Raw genomic sequence first — 24,638 nt, forward strand, 5'->3', positions numbered from 1 at the left:
GCAAATAAGTAATATTCGCATGTGGCACAGAATCGGGATTCAGGGAGCGCAATCAGGAGCAGGGCACACGACGCAGGACGCAGGACGCAGGATCTGGAACATAAAAATACCATTAGCCAGAGTGGCTGGCTGCCTGATTGCTTGGCGCAACGAGTTTCCCGAAAGAATACACAATAAATACTTTGTTCGCTAATTGAGAGTAGTACGCACACGCAAGCTAACTTTGCCATAAAAGTCCATCGAAAAATAAAAAGGTGTTATTTAAAAAAAATCTAATAAAATCTATACTTTAATGCTCTGCAAACTCTTCTCCCAATACTTTAGTCACTTCAGTATTGGTCAGTGATTTGGTGGGCACATGTGCTTTGCCTAATTAACTTTGGCCCAGTTCCGTGGCAGGATAACGTGCTCTCGAGGACCTGCTCCCGGGCATCCTGGCCGAGTGCCAACGCGAGGCTGGGCCAAAACGGAAACGGAAATGGAGCCGAAATAACCGAATAAAGAAATAAGTAAGAAGCGGGAAGCCAGAATAACGAAACTAATGAAAATAATGCTCAAAACTACATGGTCCCCAGAGGGGGGCAGAGTGTGGATTTTTCCCGGAAGTGGGTCACTTAATGGGGATGCTGCAAGTGGGGACCAGATGTCGAAAAGGGGAGGAGGAGCGGTGGGAAAACCTAGAACTGGCACGCCATCAAAATAATTAATATCCTTTCAAATGTAACATGGACTAATTACAAGTACAACTGCGCCAACAACAATATGTGGGGCAACAGAGTAGAGCAAGTTGGCTCCAAAAAGGACAACAACATCCACAGATTTGTGTCCGTGTGTGTCTGTGTGTGTGCCTAGTCAAGGTCGTTCGTGTGCTTACATATGTGTGCCTTCGCTTTGTACACGTGTGTGTGTGTGTGTGTTTGTGCATTTACCGGCCGACTTTTATTTCCAAAAGGGCGGGAAACACTGCTCCGCTTTTCTTTTTGGCCAGCTCAATCCCTGCTTACCATTGTCATTGCTTTTCTTTTTCTCTCCATCTCTCTGTTTCACTCTCACTCTCTGCTTTGCCCATGCCCATGCCCTTTCCCATTCCCATTTCCTTTGTCTTGCCCACTTGCTCAAAAACTCATTAGTCAAAGCATTTGCTAAGGAAAATTCCCAATTAAGCGTCTGCCGAGCCAAACAATGTGAAACGGGCTGTAGAGGTCGTTTCGATTTATTGATACCGTGCTTTTTTCCAATCGAAGATGATAAATAGTTTGTAATGTTAAGATAAACAATTAATCATATGTTTTAGTTAAGTATTTAGGAAATAACCTCATAAATAACTATCAAATTCGTATTTACCAATAACAAAGTGCGGATTTACCCAACTAAAACTAGCAAATAAAAAGCGTAGCATACCTTTTGGGGCCAAGTGGCCGGGGAACATGGCTTATCGGAATGGTCTACTCCGCCCACAGCCGCTTAGATCGTGTGTGCCGGATAACCTTTTCGCTTTTCACTGTTCGCTTTAATTAAATCCATATAAAATTTGCTTTTAATCAGAGTCGCGCTCATATCCGACTTCAAGTGCAATTGAGACACTTTTGAATAAGCGGCACAGAGGACAAGGATGTGGATACAGGGGGCAGAGGATGCGCCAGCTCTGCCCGGCAATCCCATCAAACAAACATGCATCTTCCTTTGCAGTCAGCGACTGTCGCCGATTTAATTAATCTGACATTATTTATTATGCCAAAAAAGGAGAAAGGTTGCTGCAAGTGCCACTGGATGTGGATGTGGAAATGGATGTGGATGCGGATGCGGATGTGGGTCTGCATGTCGATGGGTGGTGGCAATAATGCGCCAGGCTCCACCACCACCACCAGCACCATCATCATCCTCTCACACGAGCCAAGAAATTGCTTTTTAACGCACACTCACTCAGCGGCGAAGGGATGTGCGTGAAGGGGTCGCCAGGGCGGCCAAGGACCAGGGATCGGACCAAAAGTGATGCAGTTCGCCGGCTTAAGTGTCGTGTCCTGGCGTCCCGGTGTCCCGATGTCCCAGGGTCCTGCTGTACCCGTGTCCTTGCGCCCCCGCCCTCGAATGCGAAGCAGTCAGCCCGAGTTTCAATTTACATTCACGTTGATTTTTTGTTAAATTGGGTTTGACTTTGGCTGTCGTTGCCAACGATGGCAGCGCAAGTTGCAAAAAATCAACATTGACACAGACGCAAAAGGTGAGTAAGCGACCCGGCGGCCCAGGTGAACAAAATATAAAAGAAAAGGAAGAAAGAAAAAAAACATTAAAAAGAGGCCAGTCATCGCTGTATAGTTGGTAGTATTGGGTATAAGTCCCAGAGGCCAGGACTCCATTCACCAGGTCAAGAGTGCTCCATCACCGCTCTATTACCGTCGCAATAGTTTCAGCTTATTAGTTATGGGAGCTGGCTAAGAGGATCGGATATCGCAGAACTGAATCCTGATCCAAGGTCCCCCCGGAAAATTAGGGCCACTCTGAAGGTGACTCAACGATAAATAGAATAAATGGAAGTTGAAGTTAATTACGTATGCACTGTTATGAAATATAGCTTGAGATTCAAGTTATAAACATTGTACACCAAACTCAGGCAGTAAACGCTTGTGTTCTATTCAACAAAAACTAATTTAACATAGTTTCTTAAAGCATTTGACAACTTCTTAATTTAGTGACAAGCAAGTTTTGCTAGAGTCCTGCGTAAGAAAAAAAATTGCACACAGGAAACGAAATTAATTTGCGCAGCATGTTTAAACTTCAGACAAAACTTTCCCAATGGCATGCCCCCCCAAATAAAAACACACACCTCCCATGAGATTCGAAATTTATGTAAGCTGGATGTCAAAGCGTTTGTTAACTACGACAATAACATGCGAAAACGAGTCTATAATGTATGAATGTGTATAATCTCTATAATGGCAATTAACCCAGAACGAGGCACTTCGGCCTGACTGACATGCCACATAAATTGATGGGTATCGAGTGCGATTAATCGACGCTAAATGAAATTAATAAGCTGCTCAAAGTTTGTCGTGGCCCAAAAGGACTTGGCCAAGTATTATATTTAGTTCAGGGCCATCCGCTTATCGCTAGTCGCGTGTATGGCATTTTGCGAACATTTCAATTATACATAATTACAATATTAACACTAAGCCGCGCACAAGCGCCATCCCTGCCACTCCTCCATCCTCGAAAATCTATGCCAAATCGACCCAGCATAGACCCTCCCATTGTTTGCACGTCGTCACGAGTGGTGGCAGTTTGATTATAATTAATACTTAAATCCCGATTTTGAAAGCCATTCATTCCATCCATTACGCCCAGCTGGCTGTCAATTTTGTTTCAGCCGACGGGCCGATGGGCTTGTCGAAAGTTTTGATCACTGTCATCGCTCATGCGATGGTGATCCCTAATCCTACTTAATAACAAACTGAAAACCCAAAACCGAAATACGAAAAACGAAGATTGAGCACCCACTTGCTTGCAAGGATAATGAAAATATTCTCGCTATTTGATTTAATTTCAATTATAATAAAATTAACTAACGTTCAATAGTTCTAAGCGATTACTGAAAGTGCAAAAAAGCCTTGTCAGTGCTTTATTTAAAAATAGTTTTTAACATATTTTTATTCAAAATCAAATTAATTTTATTATCTGTAGCTAAGGTTCTGCTAATGACATTTTATAATTAATGCTTTGCCTTTTTCGGTCTTCTAAATATACCAATTAAATTCCCATATGCCACGTACGCTCCAACTGCCCAAAACTGTTGAAATCCGTTGAAACTCAAATGCTCTTGTTAGTTTTTACAACTTTTTTATGCGGTCAACTGCCGTCAGAAGGTCGCACAAACGGAGGCCGAGACGGAAAAGCAGACGGACAGACACATTCAAATGGTTGTCATCAATTACGCGTGAAAGGCGAAAATAAAAAACCAAGGGCTGCGAATGGGAATGGGGAAAAAAACTAACATAGAACATAGAAGTGCAGGATATGCTCGACGCAGGACACAGGACACAGGACACCAGCACTTCGCCTCTTGCCTTTCGTCGAACTAATTAGCGTGAATTATGTGAGTTTGATGGGTTGGCCCTGCTTGCCAGGCCCTAATGAATGGCTGGTCGACAGTTTTGTTGACCATTTGTTGAACGCCACCACCAATAGCACCAACAGCACCACTCCCACATTGCTGAATTAATGGCCGATTGAGGGATATATATGTACGTACATATTCGAGGACGATTCGAAATCAATAGACGCAACGCGAATGTTATCTGCCATAGTTACATTCATTTATTCCCACACACAAAGACGACTTTGATTGATTGAGCCGCCGGCGGAGTGGAGCATATGTAACTGCCAGCCAGCGGCTGGATGCTCATCCATGGACCATTATCAGGATCTGTGAATCCGGAGGCCGGGCCTCGAGTCCCTGGACCCTTTGCTCGGGATCTTTACGACCCCGCTCCTCTTTAACTTGACATTTATAGCATCATACGCATTCGCCTTACTTTCTTCGTCTGTCTGCCTGTCTGCGCTTCACATGTTTATTATACTATATGTTTACCAACTTAATTGGTAGTTATAGACATTCAACTTTAATCCTTGAGCCGGGCAGACCATGAGGCCATAAAATAAAAACAAAGAGGCTGTCTGGAAGGAATTCCGGGGGGCGAGACTTAAAGAGAACTTATTCAAAAACCTTTTATATCCGATTAAGGGCTTATTGAATAAACCCCACTTAAATTGCTAAACACTTGCTTAAATTCACATGCTAGAGCCTTAGGCATGTTGTCTAAGTTAATTGCAATTAATTGTTTTAAGCAGGTTATTAAATTTGTAAGATATGATTTTTAACTTTTCGTTTTAGTTCATATAATATATGCCACTTTGTAGCTTGTTATTTATATATTATTATAATATATTATTTATCAACTTTCCATCGCGTATCCCTGAGAATGCAACTTATTTAGCTTCTGGCACTTGTGTGAGTTGTCTGGAGTTTCTCGCGAGTCAGTCGCATGTTTCTGGGAAGGATGTCGAGGTGGTATCCTTTCTCAAAGTTATCCTAGCAACCATCACCATCCTACGGACAAATCAAATCATTGCCATTGCAGCTGCATTCTTAACGGATCCGTGTTTATGGCAGTTTCCGGCTGCCAGATGGATGGACTTTTGTTTTCGGCCTTGACGACTCCTAATTGGAGAATGGGAAACGGGGGATCGGAGGAGCAGTAGTGAAGTCAAATTTAATGCAAAATTAAGTAAACTTTCGGTGGCGCCTTCTGCGGCGGAACCAGCTCCGGATTTGGAATTGGAGATTCCCTCTCCGACCGCCAGAGTCGCACTTTTACTGGGGACTTTCATTTTTTGTTTGGCTAGGAGTTTTGTGTTCTTTTTTTTTTGGCATCTTTCAACTTGTAGCCGCAGCTGGCACGAAAAATTCCAACTTCAGACCGAGTGCCTATCTCTCGTGTCTGCGTCTTATTTAATTTGGGAAAGGCCGCCGCATGTTCGTTGACTTTATTTGCCGTATGTAATAAAATTAAAGCCCTTTAGCTATTGTACTTTCCAAAAAGAAAAGACCAACAGAAAAAAAAAATAGAAAGAAACCAAAAGCAGGGCAAAAGAACAAATTGTATCTGTATACATGGGCAGAGGAGCAGGCAGGCAGGCCATGTGGACCCAACGAGCCATGAATGCAGACTCTTAGCCCGGGATATGGCCATTAAGTTGGCCTTTTTACGACCACAGTAGTCCTAGATGGTGCGTATGTCTGTCGGCCAGGACATGCCCACTATGCCCACTATATGTGCATCCCAAGCACCGCAGTCGGTCGGGGATTTTGCCTACAATCTGACCCCATCACATTGTATATTTAGTTTGGCCATCACTTAAGTCTACACTTTTATAATGAACTATCTAAAAAAAAAAGAAGAGAATAGCTGCATATTTTAATACTTGCCCATAATTACCATCATAATTACGCTGTTCAATCCAATTCGAGATCTACGAGCGAGTTTATTGGTTTTGCAATTTGCGAAATTGGTTTTCAGCCCTTCAATTGCAACTTTATTTCGGGAAAATGGGCCGAAATGCAAAAGAGTGGGCGAGATAAACATTGTCCAATCAATAAAAACTTTGCACATAATGGGAAATAAATCATCAAATCAAATTCGTTACTAAGTATTAGCCACACGGATTTAACAAACAGTTGGTTTGCTGTTGTGCAACTTCCAGTATGCAATATTGTTGCCTCTGAATTCCCATATCATAAAAGATAATATATCTTTACAGTTTCTATACTATAACCCTTTCGTTTTGCAGAAGCTGTGGAATTATTTTGAGGATTTGAGTTCTACAGTTGTTGTCCTTGAATTAGTTGTTCTATACTTTGTTCTTCTCAACCGAATCCCTTCAATACATTCAACATATAGTACCACTTACCTCCACAATGATCCTTGAAGTCGTCGCAACAATCGCCGAGCTTGAGGCAGGCGTGGTCGCAGTAGCAGGGCTTGTCGCTGAGGTCCTCGATGATGGCGTTGATGGGCGCCTTCTGGACGACGCAGGACGAGTCGCGGCCGTTGCAGCAGAGCTGCGCCTCCCGGCAGGACCCTCCGGATACGAAGGGCAGGAGCTGCCGCTGCGGCAGGACGACGGCCAAAAGGAGCAGCAGCAACGACATCGTCTCACCGAATCGGATCGAAATGCGGTCTATGTGCGGATTTAACCCTGCGTATTTGATTTGTTGAATTTGAGTCCGTGCTGTGCAACACACACACACACACACTCAAACGCACACACACACACACATGTATTCAGATACCCAAAACTCAAATACCCACTCAGTGATGCATTAGTATGCAAATGCAATTTACGCCCAAGAGCGGAAATTAAAACTAAAATTGAATTATGGGCAGCAATTCGAATGGAGCGAAATTTCTGGGGGCCAAATCAAAGCCAACAAAAGGCAAACAAAAGGCAAAAAAAAAAAACAAATAAACAACACGAAAGACATTACACACAAAAATCGACAACGCACAAATATGAACTCAACTCGTATCGTATCGACTCGACTCTAAAATCGTGGGAAAGTAGGTCGGTTATTCGTAGGGGGGGTGACCTGTAATTCTATAGCCAGCTACCTTTTGCCTGTAAATCAATGCCGCCAAAAGTGTGGGGCGTTGTGGGTGCTGCCCTGCTGCTTTGCATAAAATATTGAGCAAATGGCAACAAAGGAGGACGTGCCTCCAACTCCACTTCCGACTCAAATTCATACTCCAACTCCAGCTAAAACTCCAACTCCGAATCGGAATCCGAATCCATCTCCGCCTCCATTTGGTTGCCATTGCCGTGTCCGGGATAATAAAACAAAGACTTCAATTTTCATAAATCGTTGCCAAAGCGAATCGCAACAGACAGCGAGAATTTATATTAACAGCTGTGTCAGCACCCAAGTGGGGCGTTCAAGTCCAATCCAATCCCACTTCCAGTCCCAAATCCTACACTTAAAGAAATTACACATAAAACTGCATTCTGTGCATTTTAAAGCCGCAAACACTTGAATCTTTCTATCTATCTCCGTTTAATCCTAAAGATATGCAAAAGTTATTACATTATACGTAAATCAGAATCTAGGACTTTTTCTCCGTGCTGTCCTGGTTCCTTTTGTGCCGCCGGAGGAACTCGCGATGCCCATAAGTCCTTCACGTCTCTATGTGACCCGGATGATTCAATCCACTCGTAAAGTGGCGCTCCACTTGCACTGTGCGCCGTGTGATTTAAACAGTCGCACTCAATCTGGCGGGGATTCGGATTCGATCGGAGTGATTCCGGGTCTGTTTATAGCCGAGAAAGTGGGGATAACAGCGCGTGAATTCGATGGGTGCAAAGTGAATTGAAAATCGCGTGGAGCACGGAGGATTCAGACTGACCCAATCGAAATTCGAATCAATTTCCCTTTGATACAAATCTCAAGAGTTAACTTTTTTCTCTGAGCAAGTTGTGAGTGATTGCTAGACAATTGCAATAAAAAAATAATAATGCTGGGCAAGTATTTGGAATATTTGTCTAATTTTTAAATATTTGCAAAATACAAAACGCCCGCAGTAGTTTGTAACCTGTTTCCTTAGGATATCGCTTGGAGATCTTAAAAAATGCACAACAAGGCAGGGCACTTCTCACTGCACTCGGCCATTCATTCATTCATTCACAGTCACTTGTTCATCACTTGTCCACTCATTCACAAAACATCCACTTGCCGCGTTGTTTTAAATTTGGCGCAGGACTTTGATGAGTTTTTTTCTATGGCCTTTCGGACGGGTCGAGGGTATAAAAATAAATATTATGCGGCGCTGCTTGTCTGCATGAGGGCAAATAAATTATTTCGTAAGCGTCGGCGACCCGTAGCCCCAAAACAAAAGAGAAGGATAGAAAACCGCAAGGCAAACTAAATTTGCGGCAAATATTTTCCCTTGTGTGCGTGTGTGTGTGTGTGTGTGTGACAGCACGCGACATAAATGTCCTTAAATGATTAATAACTTTTCACTCCTTTTTCGCGCGCACAAGCGTTTCAAGTTTCACACAACAAAAAAAGAAATACAAAACATCGGCGGTCTTATCCCACATCCTGTTCCATATCAAAATCCAATAAGCCGCCCACGAGCAACAACAACTGGCGATCCTTGTCACGTAAACAAAAAGAGAAGTCCTCACACGTGTTGACAGCGTTTGGCTTACGTTCGTTGGTTGTGTTTGGTCGGTTGGTAAACTTTCGGCTAAGATACACTGAGCAAAAAACTGCCGGTCACGAGATGCGCACGCTGCGAAAGCCGGTCGACGACTGTGCCTTCTTCTCGTCGCGTGGTGAATTATAAAGCCTTTAAGGCAGCGACGTCGCTGCTTCGGCAACGCTCGGCATTATCCTTCGGCCCCGCTCGGCATTATCCTTGCAGTTGCGCCGCAGCTGACGCCGCAGCCGCCGCCGCTGCGCCGTTTGTTGCTAGCGGTACTTGTTAGCCTAGCCGCCTAGCCCCTCCGCGCCGTGCTACCCACATCCTTTCGGTTGCAAGGACCTCTATGCTCAGTGGTGAGTTCCTTTCGGAGCTGCAGGCCATCGCCATATGGCCGTAATATCAGGCGACAACCTGCCGCGATAACCCACAACAAATGGTGATGACGACAGCGATAATGCGTCCGAATAAAACCAGCTACAATGAGGCAGGCCAAAGGACCACGGAAATTATGCAACAACATTTTGAATACGGTCGTCCTTGCTTACGATGCATACCCTATAGCACCGTTACAGGTGATTTCATATTAAAAGCAAAGGGTAAGGTATAGCATTAAAAGCAAGTGTAACTAAAAACAAGATATGCATTACCTTGATGTAATAGTAAATTTAACTTTGCCACTTTTTTGGCCGTCATGAAAAATATAAGTTATCAGACAATTTTTTATTTTTTACTTTCTGGTAAAAAATATTCGGTATTTTGATCAAAACATTGGAAACAATAACCCAAATATGGAATGTCATACCTCGTTGAGTTTGTTTTTAAAATCCCAATCGATTTGCATTCAAGTTTGGGAATTCTAGGATTTTGAAATTTTTCGCAAATTTTGATGATGGTACCCCTTACAAAAAATTCGAAAATTCGGTCAAAAATTAATTTTACAAAATCAGTTTAAAAGTGAAAGGGGTTGTTAGTATTGGTTGTAAGGAATACAAAATGGTACTCCTTTTTGCTCTGTGACCATTTTTAGTCAAGTTATAGCCAAAAAAGCCAATTTAAAATTTTAGTTTTTTGCCAAAAATAGTTTCCCAGATTTTTTGTATGGTAAATAAAATTTTTGGTATTTTGATAAAAACTTTGGAAATAATAACCCAAATATGGAATGTCATACGTCGTTGAGCTTGTTTTTTAAATCCCAATCGATTTGCATTCAAGTTTGGGAATTCTAGGATTTTTAATTTTTTCCCAAATTTTGATGACAAAAAATTCGAAAATTTGGCCAAAAATTATTTTAACGGAGTCCGTCAAAAAGTGATAGGGATGGTTAGAATTGTTAATCAGGAGTAAAAAACGATACTTCTTTTAGGTTTGTGGCCATTTTTGGCCAAGTTATACTCAAAAAACCCATCCTAAGTATTGAACTTTTTGCCAAGAATTTGTTATAATGAGCCAACCCTTCCTAAAATCGTACTTTATTGTTTGTATTATTCAGAGTTTCATCTCGATTACAGCGTTGCTACGTGCCGCAGTTATGGTATGCAGTATACATTTCCGTGCACTACACATTGCATCCTTCTGTCATTACAGGAAATGATTAGAATCCTTGAGATCGTAATCATCTATTCAGTGGTGAGTCAGCGTTGCCATTGCACCGAAATGTGTCAGATTAATCCAAATGAAGAGCTGGCGAGCCATGTGAAATTTGGAAACCGAAGACGAATGCGTATGCGAATGCGATTGCGACTGCATTTACCTGCGTCAATTACAGCCAACTTAATGTTAGACTTGGCACTCTGGTCCTTCCGTTTGAGTGTGTGTGAAATTGGGGAGTGCAGTTAACTGGGCCCGACCCAGACAACCCAGGATTCGGGTCGACATACTTGCATAGATTTGGAGGAGCTGAATTGGTGGGTGGGCAGGACAAGAAGGCAGGACGAAGGCCCAACGGGCGGGATTGGAGTCACGCTTATGCTGACACTGAAAGTCATCAACAACAATACACAGTTTCGCTCGTTGTGCACAGAAAGAAATTGAGATAACTTTTGCAGTACATAATAAATAAATACACTGCACTTTGAGTAGCAAATATCAGAAATCACTTATCACTTAATTAAAGATTTGCATTTAATAGCTATCTTCGTGCACCCAGTTTCTCTCAGTCTATCAAAGGCTTGAACCCCCTGCCCCAGCAGAGTGGCAAATATTTGCCGCATAGGCAAACTTGTGCCACTGCCCCAGGACATCGCATCCTAACCCATCCCAACCCGCTCCAACCCTATCCATCCACTTGCACGTCCACATCCACGTGGGCCTCCGATTCGGCCGCTTTCGTCGAAGGGTTCACTTTGTTTTTGGGTGTCGCGCATTTGGCGCGCCTCCGGGGGGCAAGCGAGGCAAGTGTTTCCTGGGCGTCGCAGGGGCGTGGCAGGGGTAGGTAGTCGAAGCGAGTCCTCCCATGGATGTTGCATGCGTCTCGTTTCCGCTCCAGATCATAAACAAAGCGGACGCGTGCGAGGTTATGTACATAAATACATGCAAATTTAATGTCATTCCGTACGGCATAGTCACCAATACTAGTGCACGACCAAGGAAGATGGCGCCCACACACATGCTTACACTCTCTCACCCACACAATTATGATGCATCACCTGCGGCCATTTAGTATTGCATACTTTTCGGCTGCCCTTCGCCATCTCAAAAGCATCGAAGTATTCCCTCAAATAGTTTAAGGACCTAATACGAAAATAAACATCCTTTAATTTATGCAAATATCACAGTGAATTGGTCATCAATTCCAAATAAATTACGCAAAATGTTTGCAAAAATTTCGCTATGCAAACTAATAATGCATAATAGGTTCGGTAATTATCTAACCGTTGACCTTTCGCTTTTCAATCAGTTTTGTTTGATTAATTGTGGCTCTTAATTAATATTCATAGAGCAAAGCTAATAATGCTAAACAAAAAAAACTTATAGCTAAACATAATTTGGCAAAGGCAATATTAAAAAATATAATTACAATGTAGTTTGCCTACATTTTTTCAGAAAGCTGCTCGAATTGAACGCGACTCTTTTTATACCTCACTTACTATAATTAAAAAGCTGCCATGAAATAGGCAGTTAGTATCTAGTCATGTCTAGTTTAGTTAGAACTTAAACAAATTGTATATGTTTCTAATACCCTTTAATTTGTTGGATTTTATAACGCAATCTATAATAGTACCATTTTTTTTTTGTACCGACGGCAGGGTATGCCCAGTTCCAGCTGACATTCGAATCTATATCATTTTCGATGCTGTTCTCGATTTTTTCCATTCTGCCCGCAGGCAAAAGCAATAAAAACAATTAAAATCCGCAGCAGCAAAAAGAAGCATCATCAACTGCAACTAAAAAGCTGGCCGGCGGCAACGTTTCAAAACTAATTGAAATGCCCTCGCACATAAAGATGAACAACAAAGGCGATGGTAAGGGGGTTGGGAGGTAGGTGCGGGATATATGGATATAACGATGACGACTCTATGAACACTTTTGACACACCATGAAAACAAAACTGCATAAATCGCCAGCATTTTTGGGGGAATATCAACAGGAAACAGACCGGGACTTTGTTAAGTCGGCTTAAGTTGCCACTGACAGCCAGAATTTCGGGCCATACCGAGTTGGTCGAAAAGCAATTTTATTTATCATTGCGCTCCGCACTCCGAAACACTTCATGGCCAAATAGAATCGAAACTTAGCCCCGCAGATACAACACAGATTTCTAGCTGGTTTAGTGGGTGGTTTTGGGGTGTGTGCATTGGCTACCCAGTAGTGGGTGGTGTGGCTTAGAAAGGCCTTGAAATCGGTGCAGGTGATGGCACTTGGCCTGCACATCAGCAAATATTCTATATGCATGTGTTTTGGGCCACATCTGACGGCTTTCGGGCTTAAGTAAATTATTAAATAGCCAGACATGTGAGCAAACTCAAACCACTGCTAAAATACAGCTTGTTCAGGTGTGTTAACCAAGGCTTTTCGATCACAACAAATTAAAGGTCATATCCATGTGTTTCCATTCATCATGCTGGCTTTTAATGCTAATTGCAAGATACGACCTTAATGCCTGAAATCAAATACTTCTGCAATTATTTTTCATGGGGTTTCATGTGGAAGCACTTGATTAGTTGCACATATTCGGTTGGAATAATTGGACTAACTAGAAAGTGAATAAAACTATCTGAAAATCTTAGTTTGTTTGGACTGACATTCTCTATTTTTTGTAGAACGCATTAACCGCATAATATATGTATACATATGCAGCTGCACTAAAAAATGAGCTATATTTAAATCATATTCCGAATAATTTAGACATCTAGAATTTATAAGAAACTCTTGCGATCAGATATACATATTTTTGAGAAAATTAAAATAAATCAAAATATGTGCATGCATACTATCTCAATTTTTCAGCCAATGCAATGTGCAATATTCTTCCGATTTAATAGTACTGTTTAATGTGTGTGCTTCGTCGAATCGAAATCAAATTGATTTATTTCTGGGCTGCCTGAGGACCCAAACAAATTCGAAATGTTTCCGAAATATATATATCTATATAAATGAGTATATATGTATCTGAGCTGTTTAACTCATCTTGACAGTGGCATTGAAGTGCCGCGAACTTTTAATCAGATGGCGGGGCTCTCGTTGGACTTGTGGCCAAAATGTTTTCAATATCATAAATTTTTAAAAATATATATACCAGCTGTCAGTGTGTGTGAGACAATGTGCGTGTGTGTGTGTGTGCGTGAGGGGTGGCCGGGTCTGTTAATTTTGAATTTGAATGTGTGCCAACAAGTTGGGCGTAGCGCCGTCTCCCGATTTTCGACGTCCGACGTTCGACGACAACTCGACAGTTGCAATTTGTGCCTCGCGGTTCGAACAACGCGTGGCCAGAGTTTTTATTTATATACAAATATATATACATATATGTATATATATGATATATATTCATTTGTTGTTATCTTCGATTTTTGAATTCCATTTCCCATTTGGTTGTTTGTTTGGTTCTCCCAGTGCAATCTGCTGACACATTTATCCGACGCGATTTACACGGCGCAATTAATTGACGAGTTGTTAAACATATCTATTAAACGCGAGCGGCCTTTTAAATAACTCGTGTGCGCCGCGTTAAAATTATCAATTAAAATCAATTAACAAGCTGTGCCGCGGAAATAAAATAAAATCAAATTTAAATACAAATAAAAGAGATGCCGGGAAGAAAAAAAGTAAACACCGCAGGTAGCGCTATGGGCGGAGCGGGGGTGGGCGTGGCAGTTGGTGGGCGAATGCATAATTAAAAATTAATTTACCACAGAGACAACTGCAAATAGTCACAGTGAAATGAAAAGCACATTACATACACACAAAGAAACGAAAGTGGTCTATGTTACTTATGCCTCTTGCAATCTATGGATATTTAAAGAAATATATTTTTTTATGTGCTCCATACTATGTTATATGCTAAATGCCTATTTCGAAAGACTTTCTGGAAATTCTAGAATTTGTTCTTCCTGTACGGATTATTTATACGGAGTGACATTTATTGACCTGGCTAGTGAGATGCGATCCCAAGCTCTTCTCGTTCGAATTGTGCACTATAATCGGAGACCAAGTCGCATGAGAATTCCTAAAAGACCACAACCACCAGACAAAACAAGAGAAATCTATTTTGGATATTCTGTATTCGCTGTTTTCCCGACATTTTTCCTTCAGTTTTTTCCTCTTTTTGTGGTGATGAAAAGGAAATCGGAGAGTGAACCACTGTGCCGGGTGGTTCAGTGGTTTGGTGGCTTGCTGGCGGGGTGCTGAAGTGGTGGGGCGATTGGGGCGATTGGGGTGGTGTGATGCCACATTGTTATGTTTTGTTTTATTTATAACGAAACGCAATGTGTGCTCGGCGATTTTCAAAAGAGTCGCCACCTATAAATAAGTCGGATATGAATGAATCCGATATGCAGGCGTTGAGAGAAGCCAGAAGTATGGAAATTGATTTTCCACACACAGACACACACAAACACAGTTCACACACACACACACCCACAAGAGGTGGTCATGAATCATTATCCGATCGGTTAGAGGAGCTCACAATATGAACGACGATACATCATTGGATTTCCCGGTAGCCAGTTTGCATTCGCATCCATTATGGCCAAGGAAATAGTCCACCAATTACCGAAGACATTCCATTAAACCAAATATCGGTGAAGTAATCAGATTCAATTGCATACGAGAGCTTTGTAAGCCTTTTAATGTCGAAATGGCATTTTAAATGTTAAACAAGAAAGGAAATCAACTATGCCAAGCAGATTTCTATATACCCTATATAACAATATATACCTATAAGCATAAATCAAAGTTGTTTGCGTATACTTTTGAAAAAGAGAGATCAATTATATAGATAACTGTAGGTAGCAAATAATATTAAAATAGCCGCGGAAAGCGTATTCAAATTAAGTTAATCAATTTATAGTGAATTAACCAGTGCTTTTAATTGTCCGATAAATTTGTACAGATTTATTTGTGTAAGTCCTGAGTCCATTAACAGCATGATTAAAAGATAGACTGTTTGTTTGTTTTACGAAATACTTTAAACAAACCAGAGCACTATGAAATTATATTACATATTCATTTTCTCGTAAATTCTCAATGTAATGGAATAATTAAATGTCTAGAAGCACGCATTGAGATCTGTTCTGCACCAGAAATATCAATAAAGATATACATTGCGAAAAATTGGCAACAATCCAGTGTTTATTATATGGAATAAGCTAATTTGCATATGCATCGAATGCAATTGTCGAGCTAAAAGTAGAATTTGGCAGCGTTTCACAATAAACAATAAAATCTTGAGAGAAATGTAGCATTCCAAAGAAATATAAGAATATAGAGTTACATTTATTAGCCAAGAACGTAGAAAAGGTTAATAGGCATTTTCAGTTCGTGGTTTAAGCAGGTGGCTAATAAGCCTGCCAAAAAATGAAATGTTCGAACATGTCGACCCGATGCAAGTCCGTTTGGGCCAAATCGATTGGGACACCTCGATGTGTGGGCGTGCAAAACAGGCAAAACAGGCACCTGTTGCGGCCAACTGAGTGGCATTTAATTGCCAGCTGTTGACAACGGCCGAAACTGGGCGTGTGCTGGTGGGCGTGGGAAGGTGGAACTTTGGGACAGTGGAACAATTGGACAACTGGGCTGGCAGATAGGCAGATGGGAAGCTGGTCAGCGGGACATTTTTGGGGGGTGACAGTGGGCCGAACTGGTGATTAATGAGCGTGAGCAGGGGACAGCAATTAGAATACAATTAGCAACGGAAGCCGCCACTAATGAGTGCTCTCATCTCTTGTGCTTGTGCTCCCCGCAGAACCACCACAAAAACAACAACAACAGCAGAGCCAGACACCAGCGGGGTGGTCAGCAGTCGAAGGATAAGCAGGAGCAGCAGGAAAAGGAGCACAGTACCTCGCCGACGGAGGAGAAGGAGCTGCCATATCGCGTAGAACACTCCCATATATATGGCCGATATTTGGTGGCCAATCGCCAGCTGGAAGCGGGCGAGACGCTGATCCGCGAGGAGCCACTGGCCATTGGGCCGTGTGTGAGCGGTGATCCCGTGTGCCTGGGCTGCTATCAGCCGGTGTTCCTTAAGCCGGATCAATACCGTTGTCCTGGCTGCGCCTGGCCACTCTGCGGCAGCAAGTGTGCGGGCCTCAAACATCGGCATGGTCACACGGAAACGGAGTGCCAACTGTACGGGGAACGACGGGCGGTCGCCGGCGAACTGCTGACGGAACGCGCCGGTCCGGCGGAAGTGCGTGACCTTTACGAACTGGTGATGATCGTTCGCATACTCCTCCTGCGCCAGCACGATCCGGAGCAGTTCGCTCTGATCGCCCGCATGGAATCGCATACGGAGGAGCGACGCCAGAACGCGGTGCTGTGGCGCCACTACGAGGAGAAGGTGGTGCAGCGGCTGCGCGTCACCTGGCAGCTGGAGGACCTCGAGGCGGAGCAGGTGCACGAGGTGTGCGGCATACTGGACGTCAATTGCTTCGAGATCGGCCAGAATGGCGCCAAGGCGCGGACGCTATATCCGAGCGCCTTCCTGCTCGCGCACGACTGCACACCGAACACGGCGCACACGGACGACCCGAGGTCCTTCGAGATCCTGCTGCGCACCTCGCGGCGCGTGCGCGAGCGGGAAGCGCTGACGCTCAGCTATGCGTACACGTTGCAGGGCACACTCAAGCGGCGCGCCTTCATGCACGAGGGCAAACTCTTCTGGTGCTGCTGCCGGCGCTGCTCCGATCCCCGCGAGCTGGGCACCGACTGCAGCGCCCTCGTGTGCGCCACCTGTCGGACGGGATCGATGCGGGCGGTGGATCCACTGCAGCAGAGCGGCGACTGGGCGTGAGTACTGTAGCGGGCTGTCGCGATGGTGGGCAGTGATGGGCGGGCCATAATCCGAATTATCCTTTCACAAAATTTGACCCAACCCCACCCATCACTGAGCGACATCCTTGGGCCAATTGGGCTGTACAGTAACCCTATGCTTATCTTATTCCAATTAGCTGCGACCGTTGCGCCCACAAAATGGGAGCCACGGAAGTGGAGCGCCAGTTGGACCGCATCAACAACGACCTGGAGGACATTGATGTCCACGATATTCCAGGACTGGAGAACTTTCTCCTTAGGTGCGTCTGCATTCACGGGTCACATGGCATATTTCTAATATACATACATATATTAAAAAATATCTTCACATACATATCTAAATGCTTTAACTAATTTGAAGAATCATTTTAGCCCAATTCGGTCGATCGATCAGTAACAAAATGGAAAAAAATATGGCTACCTAATGCGAGTGCGACAATTTTAATATTTTGCATTATAATTCTGAACTATTCTTTACTTTCATTTTATTATTATTTATTCATTGGTTTATGAACAAGACTTAGAGCAGAAGAATAATAATATATTTTACCACTTTCCTCTGCTTCGTGACATCCAATCGATCATTATCCTGCAGATATCGGGATGTCCTGCGACCGAATCACTACCTCCTGCTCTCGGCCAAATATTCCTTGTGCCAGATTTACGGTCGGACTGAAGGATACCTACTGCCACAGATGTCCCCAGAGGACATTGCCCGCAAGGAGAGCTACTGCCGCGAGTTCCTGGAAATCGTAGACGTACTCGATCCGGGTCTGACCCGTCTGCGAGGTGGGTGTTCCTTCTACAGTTCCAGGAATATTTATGGAACTTTTTTCCATCGCAGGACTCATCATGTACGAGCTGCATGCCCCCGTAATGGTGTTGGCCCAGTCTGCTTTCCAAAGTGGACAGATCTCACGACAGGAGTTCCAGCGGCGACTCAAGGAGGTCGTGAAGCTGCTCCAAGTCAGCCGGGATATCCTGCTAATGGAACCCGAAGGATCTACGGAAAATGCAATGGGACAGGCTGCAGCCGATGCGCTAAGCAAAATGGGTTGCTAGTCAAAGGGGCTCTATAGACTATTTGTAAATCAACTGAGTTTACTGTAACAGAAAATGTATCTCAAAATTAAAATACCAGATAGTCCGGTATGGTTTATTAGAAAATATATATGATTTTCAATGGAAAAACGTGGAACATGGACTTTCCTTAGCCCCATATAGGGGGTTGAATATTTTCTTTTTGATATATTCATTAAAGATTTTATCGTATTTCCATTTCATACATCCCCCACCGAACCAAGTTAAACCATTCACAGCAAATCTGTCTCGTCATTATTGATTCCAAACTTCCGCTTCAACTTCAAGCTAAAGTTATTTAGTGCCCTCTTCCACTCCATCTTTCGCCATCTTTTCATCCGCCTTGGCCATTTTTTGTTGAAGAATGTCAATAAGGGAAAACTCGAAGTGCTCCCGACAACTCAACAGTTTTGAGTTCAGGCCAGAAAAGCCCGCGCCGCCTAATTGTACGCTCAAAAAAAAAATCGAGGGAAAAACGAGACAAAGAAAACTGAAGTCCTGTGTTGAGAAAATCTGCGATTAGTTGCCATTGAATGGAAATGAATCTCTTTCTTCTATTCCACTGTTAATTAATGGACATTTTGGCATTTCACTCGATTCATCGCAGGTCACCATGGCGCTCAGACATTTAAATTATTGCAAAACAGCAAATCGAAGGACCAAAGTCGAGAATTTAAGATGGTAACTTGCTACTTGCAATCCTTTGTCTTGAAGAAAAACGCTGAACTGGGATGGCTGCTGTCAGGAGCAACAACACTATTATGAATGCATTGAATTTTTATAATCATCCACAATGTGGCCACATGCAGATAAAGTAGATACGCCCAACTGCACTATTCTGCAGGTATGACGACAAAAGGGGCTGTGACACGCCCCACAAATCACAAGGCTCATACATGCATGTACAAAAGTATATGTGAGCACCGAAGCATGTATGTGTATGACATCACCAAGGACATAAATGAAACAAAAACATCAAAGCGGGCAGCGCGGCATGAAGATTGGATACCCTTCGAAATCGAAATGATTATTTCAGAATTATTGGAATATATCTTACTTAAAGACCAAATATATTTCATTCTTTGAGAAAAAAAACTATGTAGACACAATAAAATATAATTATTAAACACAAATATTTGATATTCCTAAATGTACAGTGAAGCTTATAAACTTAGCATGCCCTAAACATTTAGGCGGGTCATTTGGTGTCATTAGCAAACATTTCTTCTTGATTCTCCAAGGACTCGGTTCAAATCTGGTGCACCAATGCATATGCCCTGTTGCAACGCAAGAATCTAGGCAAAAAGCGGCTAGAACTAAAAGCGTACGATAAATATAAATTGCATTGTGCAATAATCTTCAAAGTGCAACAAAGTAAGAAAAACAACAACATCATCTGCAGTTGCAACAACAATGGCAGCAAGAAGGACGACAAGGCGCCACACACACACACACAGGCACACACGCGTGTGGGGCACAATGAGATGTTGCCGCATAAAGCCACATAAAAAATAAGACGATGGCCGGGAAAGGAGGCAGCAGGAGCATACATATACATACGTATATATCCCAGGATATAGTCGCACAAAGTAAACGAGACGGTGGGTGGCCAACATGGTCCAGGGGGATTATCAGGACCCAGGACTCTGGATGCTGGATGCTGGATTCTGGATGCCAGATTTGGGTCTTGGTCTGGGTCTGGACTGGATCTGGGATAATGTTTTGCCACAAAGCCAAGGACATTGACGTGGCATCCAGAAAGACCGACCAAAAGGATCCAGTCAAATGACTGGCAATTGTTTGCAATGTTCCATTCACTTTGCATTCATGTTGTTCGTTTACCTGTTTTTCTATTCAAACAAAAGGCCGACAAGGTACAGTTGTGCTCGATAGGCAGCGGCAATCAGTTTATCGGTCGGAAAGGGAAACCTTATCATTAACAACATTTTATTTATAATAAGGGATATTGTGGCTACGAAGGTTGTGAATATATTTCATTTAATCTTGTCCTTAGATTTCAATTGGATTCAATTTCTTTGGCTCTTATCTTATGATGGGAAATTTTTCTAAGCTAATGTAATAAAAATTATAATTCTTGTTCGGAATACCTTTTTGCACAACTTACTTACTTAGTTCTTATCCCCATTACTGGACGCCTCTGCCTTGGACAGCAACATTATGGCAGCTAACCGTGAGCCGATGATGCCAAGTATCCTTTGTATTTACTGCTGCGCCACAGCAAGAATACAGCCAGGATGGCAGCGACTGCCAGGACAAGGACAAGCCACAGAACAAGTGCAGAAACAGGAAGGGAAGAGAAGGAAAGGGGTGTAGAAGGGAAGGAGCGGCCGGAGGAGAAGGAACTTTCAGCTCGACACTGGCTATCAAAAGTGTTGCTTATTAAAATAAAATTTATTGCTTGTTTGCAGATAAAAATGAAGACAAAGGCACCAGCACGAAGCTCCGAAGCTCTGCAGCTGCATCTGCTCCATAAAAGTGTTAAAACGATAAGCGGAAACAGGAAGCACTGCTGCAGGATATATCGCCACACCACACCGCCCACTGTGCCCAAAAAAAAAGAAATCGCAGTTTGGGCAGAGCACAGCTCTTGAGACTCCGAAAAAGCCCTAATGAAGGAAACCTGGGAAAAAAGGGCTGCAGCTACTTGGTCACGGCCTCAAAATAGCAATAGAAAAAAGTCCATCAACTTGGACTTTCGAGAGCCTGTCTAGACGAATTCCAAACGAGTGACAGTTTCAATTGGATATTGGAGAGATTCCACTGAGAAAAAGTTCGTAGTGGGAACCTTAAACTCCAGAACACAATAAATCCGATTGCTTACTTCCACAAGTTCAAACTTAATGGCATAATGATGGCAGCTAGTTACTTGAAACATGATGTAAATAATATATTATTATATGTTCTTAAAAACTTTTGATTGTGTTTCTTTTTTGTGCTCAGTTTGATGAATAACATCTTATATATGTTACAATCTAAGTTATAGCCTACATATTGAGATTAACACAATCCAAATAACTCGATTTTGGATCCATTTCCGCTCAGTGTTGCGGTGACGCGACTCCCTTTTTTGTGCAGTTTTACAAGTTGACCGGTTGGTTCACAAATCGCAGAATAATTTGATTTGCTGGATTGTCCTCGTCGCGTCGTCCTAGTTGGCCATCCTGCCGAGCAAAACCATCCTGTCACCCTAGTAGTTGTTGTAGACAAACTCGCTGAGGAGCGAGTTATTGGGACCGTCGCCACCAGCGGATCCACCGCCAGCGGATCCCGCTGAGCCGTCCTGTTTGTTGCGCAGCAGGCGGTGCCGGAAGTGCATGGTGCGCAGGCGCTGCATCCGACGCTTCAGGTTGCAATAAACCGGACAGCAATCGGGGAAGGGCTTGTACATCAGCTCCTCCTCATCGCCCTGCTCGCATTGCTCGGGCAGGATGTCCAGGCAGCTGGAGGAGACACAGAACAGCGGGAGAGACAGGGCATTAGTTCAGGTTCTTGGGATATTTCGTGCGGGTAGAGGGTGGATTTCTAGGGCATGCTAGGTTGGGTGTGTATGGGTGCACATGCTTAGCTATATAGAATTGCATTGGTCAACTACTCATTCGGCCTAGACATTTTTTCCACTACGAAAATAGACCTGGAGCGGGGCATTATGTGATTGTTCTCGCAGAAGAGATTCGAGCACAGGCTCAAAAGGACGAGGCGGCGGGGCAGAAACTTCGACTGCTCCCACATGCAGCGACGAAAGGTTCCTGCATGGAAAAAGTAAACGTATCAATTTTCAGAAATCTCAAAAACTGCTAGAACTCCATTTAAAGTAACCATATTTGCTAGTTACCAACTTTTTTCCTCACTGTATCGAGTGGAATCTAAGAAGATGAAAACTCACGCAGCACACTATTGTCATTCTCGCCGGAATCCTCCTGCGTATTGTAGTTGCGCTGCAGCTGATAGTGCTTCATGTGGAACTGGCCGAAGCCAAGGACACCGACAAGGGCCAGGCACAGCAGGACCCAGATCTTCTCAAGCTGGTACATCTCGGTGACTCGGCTGGCTGGTGCAAACTACGCGCTAAGCTCACACCATCCCATAATGCTACACAAACCAAAAGCATTACGTATACGCAACGTCTGACGGCATTCTCATTGCCCTGCGGATGTGTGGGTGTGTGTGAGCGTGTCTGTGTGCGTGTGTGTGTGTATGGGTAGTTAAATTGGCGTTTGTGCCACGGCACTTGATTAAATCAAGAATAAAATTGCAATGCAAATTTTGCGTTTTGCCCAGGCCGATGTCCATGTCCATGCCCCAAGCTCTCGCCCATGATTAATGCCCCCGATCCAAGCCAATCCCATTCCATGCCATCACATCCAAACCGTTCCCATCCAAGCACATGCGAGGCGATGCTGTGCGACGAGAAAAACAAACCCAGATTGGACCCAAACAGTTTGTCATAATAATCGTTTGTTTTCCAGCAAACGCAATAATGTCAAGTGCAAGTTGTGTGACCCACTGGAACAGCAATAGCCCATGGAAATGGCGATCTGTTTGTTTTAGGCTGTGATTGTTTTGGAAAGTGATCATAAAATGCCTGAAATCATTGAGAAAGCTATAAATTATAAAATTTGTACCGATAAATAAGCAATATACCTTAAAAATGGCATGTTGTTTATCAACAAAATAGCTTGGAGACTAAAATCTGGTGTTATTTTGCCAAAACAACATGTTTATGTTTATTTCAATCTGCTTTTGTAGAATTAATTTTAATAAACAAGTCCTTTGCTGATTTATTTCGGAGTTGACCGCACTTCCCCGTTGCATTCTAGAAAATGCGAGTACTCGGGGCCCATCTGTTCCATGTCCTTTGCCCTCTGACCCCAGTCATTTCCGTTGCCCGTTTTCCCCTTTTTGCGACTGTGTTTTGCGGGGCGTGGTCTGTCAACTCATTAGCTGGGTCTTTATCCCCAACTCGCTTCTTGTGGCAACATCGTCCTGCCAACAACCTTAAGTAGCTTAAAAGCTTTTTTCCTGAGCTGTCCCATGCAAGACACAAGAACTGCACAAGTGCAAAAAGGAAAACGTCAACGATGCATTAGAAAATAATGTCTTGGTTGCGTCTGCTTTTTGTTTGTCACTGCTAGGGAAAACTATTGAAAGTATTGTGTTCGGTAATGAAAATAGCTAGCAAAATACCTACGCAATTATCAATATCAATATGGTTTGCATTTAAAGGAAATAATAAAAGTTGGCATGTTATGATAACTGTTATTGACCATGAGTTATATTCCCAGATCTGACTGTAAGAAACCTGCTGCCCTTTCCTCAATTTGTTCCACTTACTTGGACCACATGTGCTCGCGGCACATTCCGGAAATTATCGACGGGGACTGTGACTTGGGATTAGCCCAAAGTTTTTTTTGGTGGCAGCTGCTTTCAGCAGTTGGCCCGCGGCATCTGGGAACCGGTAACTGGATAACTGGATAACTGGAGCTGCATCTGAGCTGAGCTGCAGGAAACGACCACAAACTGCAGCGGGATGGAAAGTAAAAGTTGCAACTGGGCCGCCTCGAATCGCTGCACGCACTAATACTCCAAAACTTTGGCGCAGATCCACAAGTTAAAATGGAAGGAAAAAAAAAAGTAAAATGCGAGTAAACGCGGGAGAAGTGGAAAACAACATTTTCGAAAACTTCGACTGGCAGTTGAAGAAAACTGGCGTTTTACCCGGCTCTAGCTGCTTGGTACTTCGTATTCCACTCCGGATTGAAAGGGATGGAGGGCAAGGGAACGGGCAGCAGGGCTTTATTTATACTCGGTCGTACACTTTCAACTGTCTGAAAATCGTATAAATAATTTCATGGCGTCTTTTCTCTTGCCATTTTTGAAGCATGCACTAACGAAAATGATTACAAACTTTCCCCAAATGACATCGTAAAAAGTTAAATAAGTTTTCAGCAGTGCGGCAGAGTGCGAGTGCAAAAAAAAGCAGCAAGTGGGCAAAACGACACGCTAAGTGCTAGCAAATTCCATGCGTAATTGCATTCTGAATATTTATTTGACGTAGTAGTAGAGTTGCAACAACTTCAGTTTCGAATTCACCCAGCATTATTCAAAGCTGACGCTTTTTGCGGAAGATTCCCATTCTCCGGAATGCGAAAGTCGTGGCCCATGTCACGTATACGCCGGGTTGTACGGCAAAACGCCAGAATTAGCTGCGCTGTGAAGTGCGCAGGTGAAGCTGGCATTCAGAAATCACCAGGGAGACGCTTTAATTTAATTTATTAGGACTTCTCTCCTCCATGCACTTTGTGTGGAGGATAC

General features: G+C 43.3%; 3 protein-coding genes across 4 annotated transcripts in view; 1 reads left to right on the top strand and 2 right to left on the bottom strand.

The window, feature by feature from the left end:
- The window catches only part of LOC117148233, a 79,641-nt gene extending 70,790 nt beyond the window's left edge, over nt 1-8,851 (bottom strand). Inside the window, exons 1-2 of the mRNA XM_033315526.1 lie at nt 8,761-8,851; nt 6,466-6,753 (exon numbers count right to left, since the gene is read on the bottom strand). Coding sequence (XP_033171417.1) covers nt 6,466-6,706 — 241 coding nt within the window. The 5' untranslated portion in view covers nt 6,707-6,753; nt 8,761-8,851. The remainder of the gene's footprint in view (nt 1-6,465; nt 6,754-8,760) is intronic.
- Nucleotides 8,852-13,663: 4,812 nt separating this feature from the next.
- Nucleotides 13,664-18,403, top strand: LOC117148246 (SET domain-containing protein SmydA-8). Its single transcript, XM_033315549.1, has 5 exons — nt 13,664-14,017; nt 16,156-17,201; nt 17,363-17,485; nt 17,821-18,014; nt 18,070-18,403. The coding sequence occupies exons 1-5, from the start codon at nt 14,000-14,002 to the stop codon at nt 18,285-18,287; spliced, it is 1,599 nt and encodes a 532-aa protein (XP_033171440.1). The 5' UTR covers nt 13,664-13,999; the 3' UTR covers nt 18,288-18,403.
- Nucleotides 18,404-21,229: 2,826 nt separating this feature from the next.
- On the bottom strand, nt 21,230-22,366 carry LOC117147437 (uncharacterized protein CG1552). Of its 2 annotated transcripts, none has more exons than XM_033314319.1 (3): nt 22,210-22,366; nt 21,958-22,072; nt 21,230-21,766 (listed from the first exon to the last, which is right to left on the bottom strand). In XM_033314319.1, exons 1-3 carry the CDS (start codon nt 22,355-22,357, stop codon nt 21,514-21,516), a joined length of 516 nt encoding a protein of 171 aa, XP_033170210.1. In that variant the 5' UTR covers nt 22,358-22,366; the 3' UTR covers nt 21,230-21,513. The 2 variants fall into 2 exon arrangements, with proteins under 2 accessions (XP_033170210.1, XP_033170209.1); XM_033314318.1 differs by having other exon boundaries at nt 21,919-22,072; nt 22,210-22,357.
- Between the last annotated feature and the right edge of the window lie 2,272 nt (nt 22,367-24,638).

Source organism: Drosophila mauritiana, chromosome X (genome assembly GCF_004382145.1).
Source record: "Drosophila mauritiana strain mau12 chromosome X, ASM438214v1, whole genome shotgun sequence".
In the NCBI taxonomy this organism is placed as follows: Eukaryota; Metazoa; Arthropoda; class Insecta; order Diptera; family Drosophilidae; genus Drosophila; species Drosophila mauritiana.

Coding starts and splice junctions, on each gene's coding strand:
- LOC117148246 (XM_033315549.1), top strand. Junction 17,486..17,820: donor CTGGAGAACTTTCTCCTTAG/GTGCGTCTGCAT, acceptor ATTATCCTGCAG/ATATCGGGATGTCCTGCGAC. Junction 18,015..18,069: donor GGGTCTGACCCGTCTGCGAG/GTGGGTGTTCCT, acceptor TTTCCATCGCAG/GACTCATCATGTACGAGCTG.
- LOC117147437 (XM_033314318.1), bottom strand. CDS start 22,357: ATGTACCAGCTTGAGAAGATCTGGGTCCTGCTGTGCCTGGCCCTTGTC. Junction 22,073..22,209: donor GAATGACAATAGTGTGCTGC/GTGAGTTTTCAT, acceptor TTTTCCATGCAG/GAACCTTTCGTCGCTGCATG. Junction 21,767..21,918: donor AAAATGTCTAGGCCGAATGA/GTAGTTGACCAA, acceptor TGTCTCCTCCAG/CTGCCTGGACATCCTGCCCG.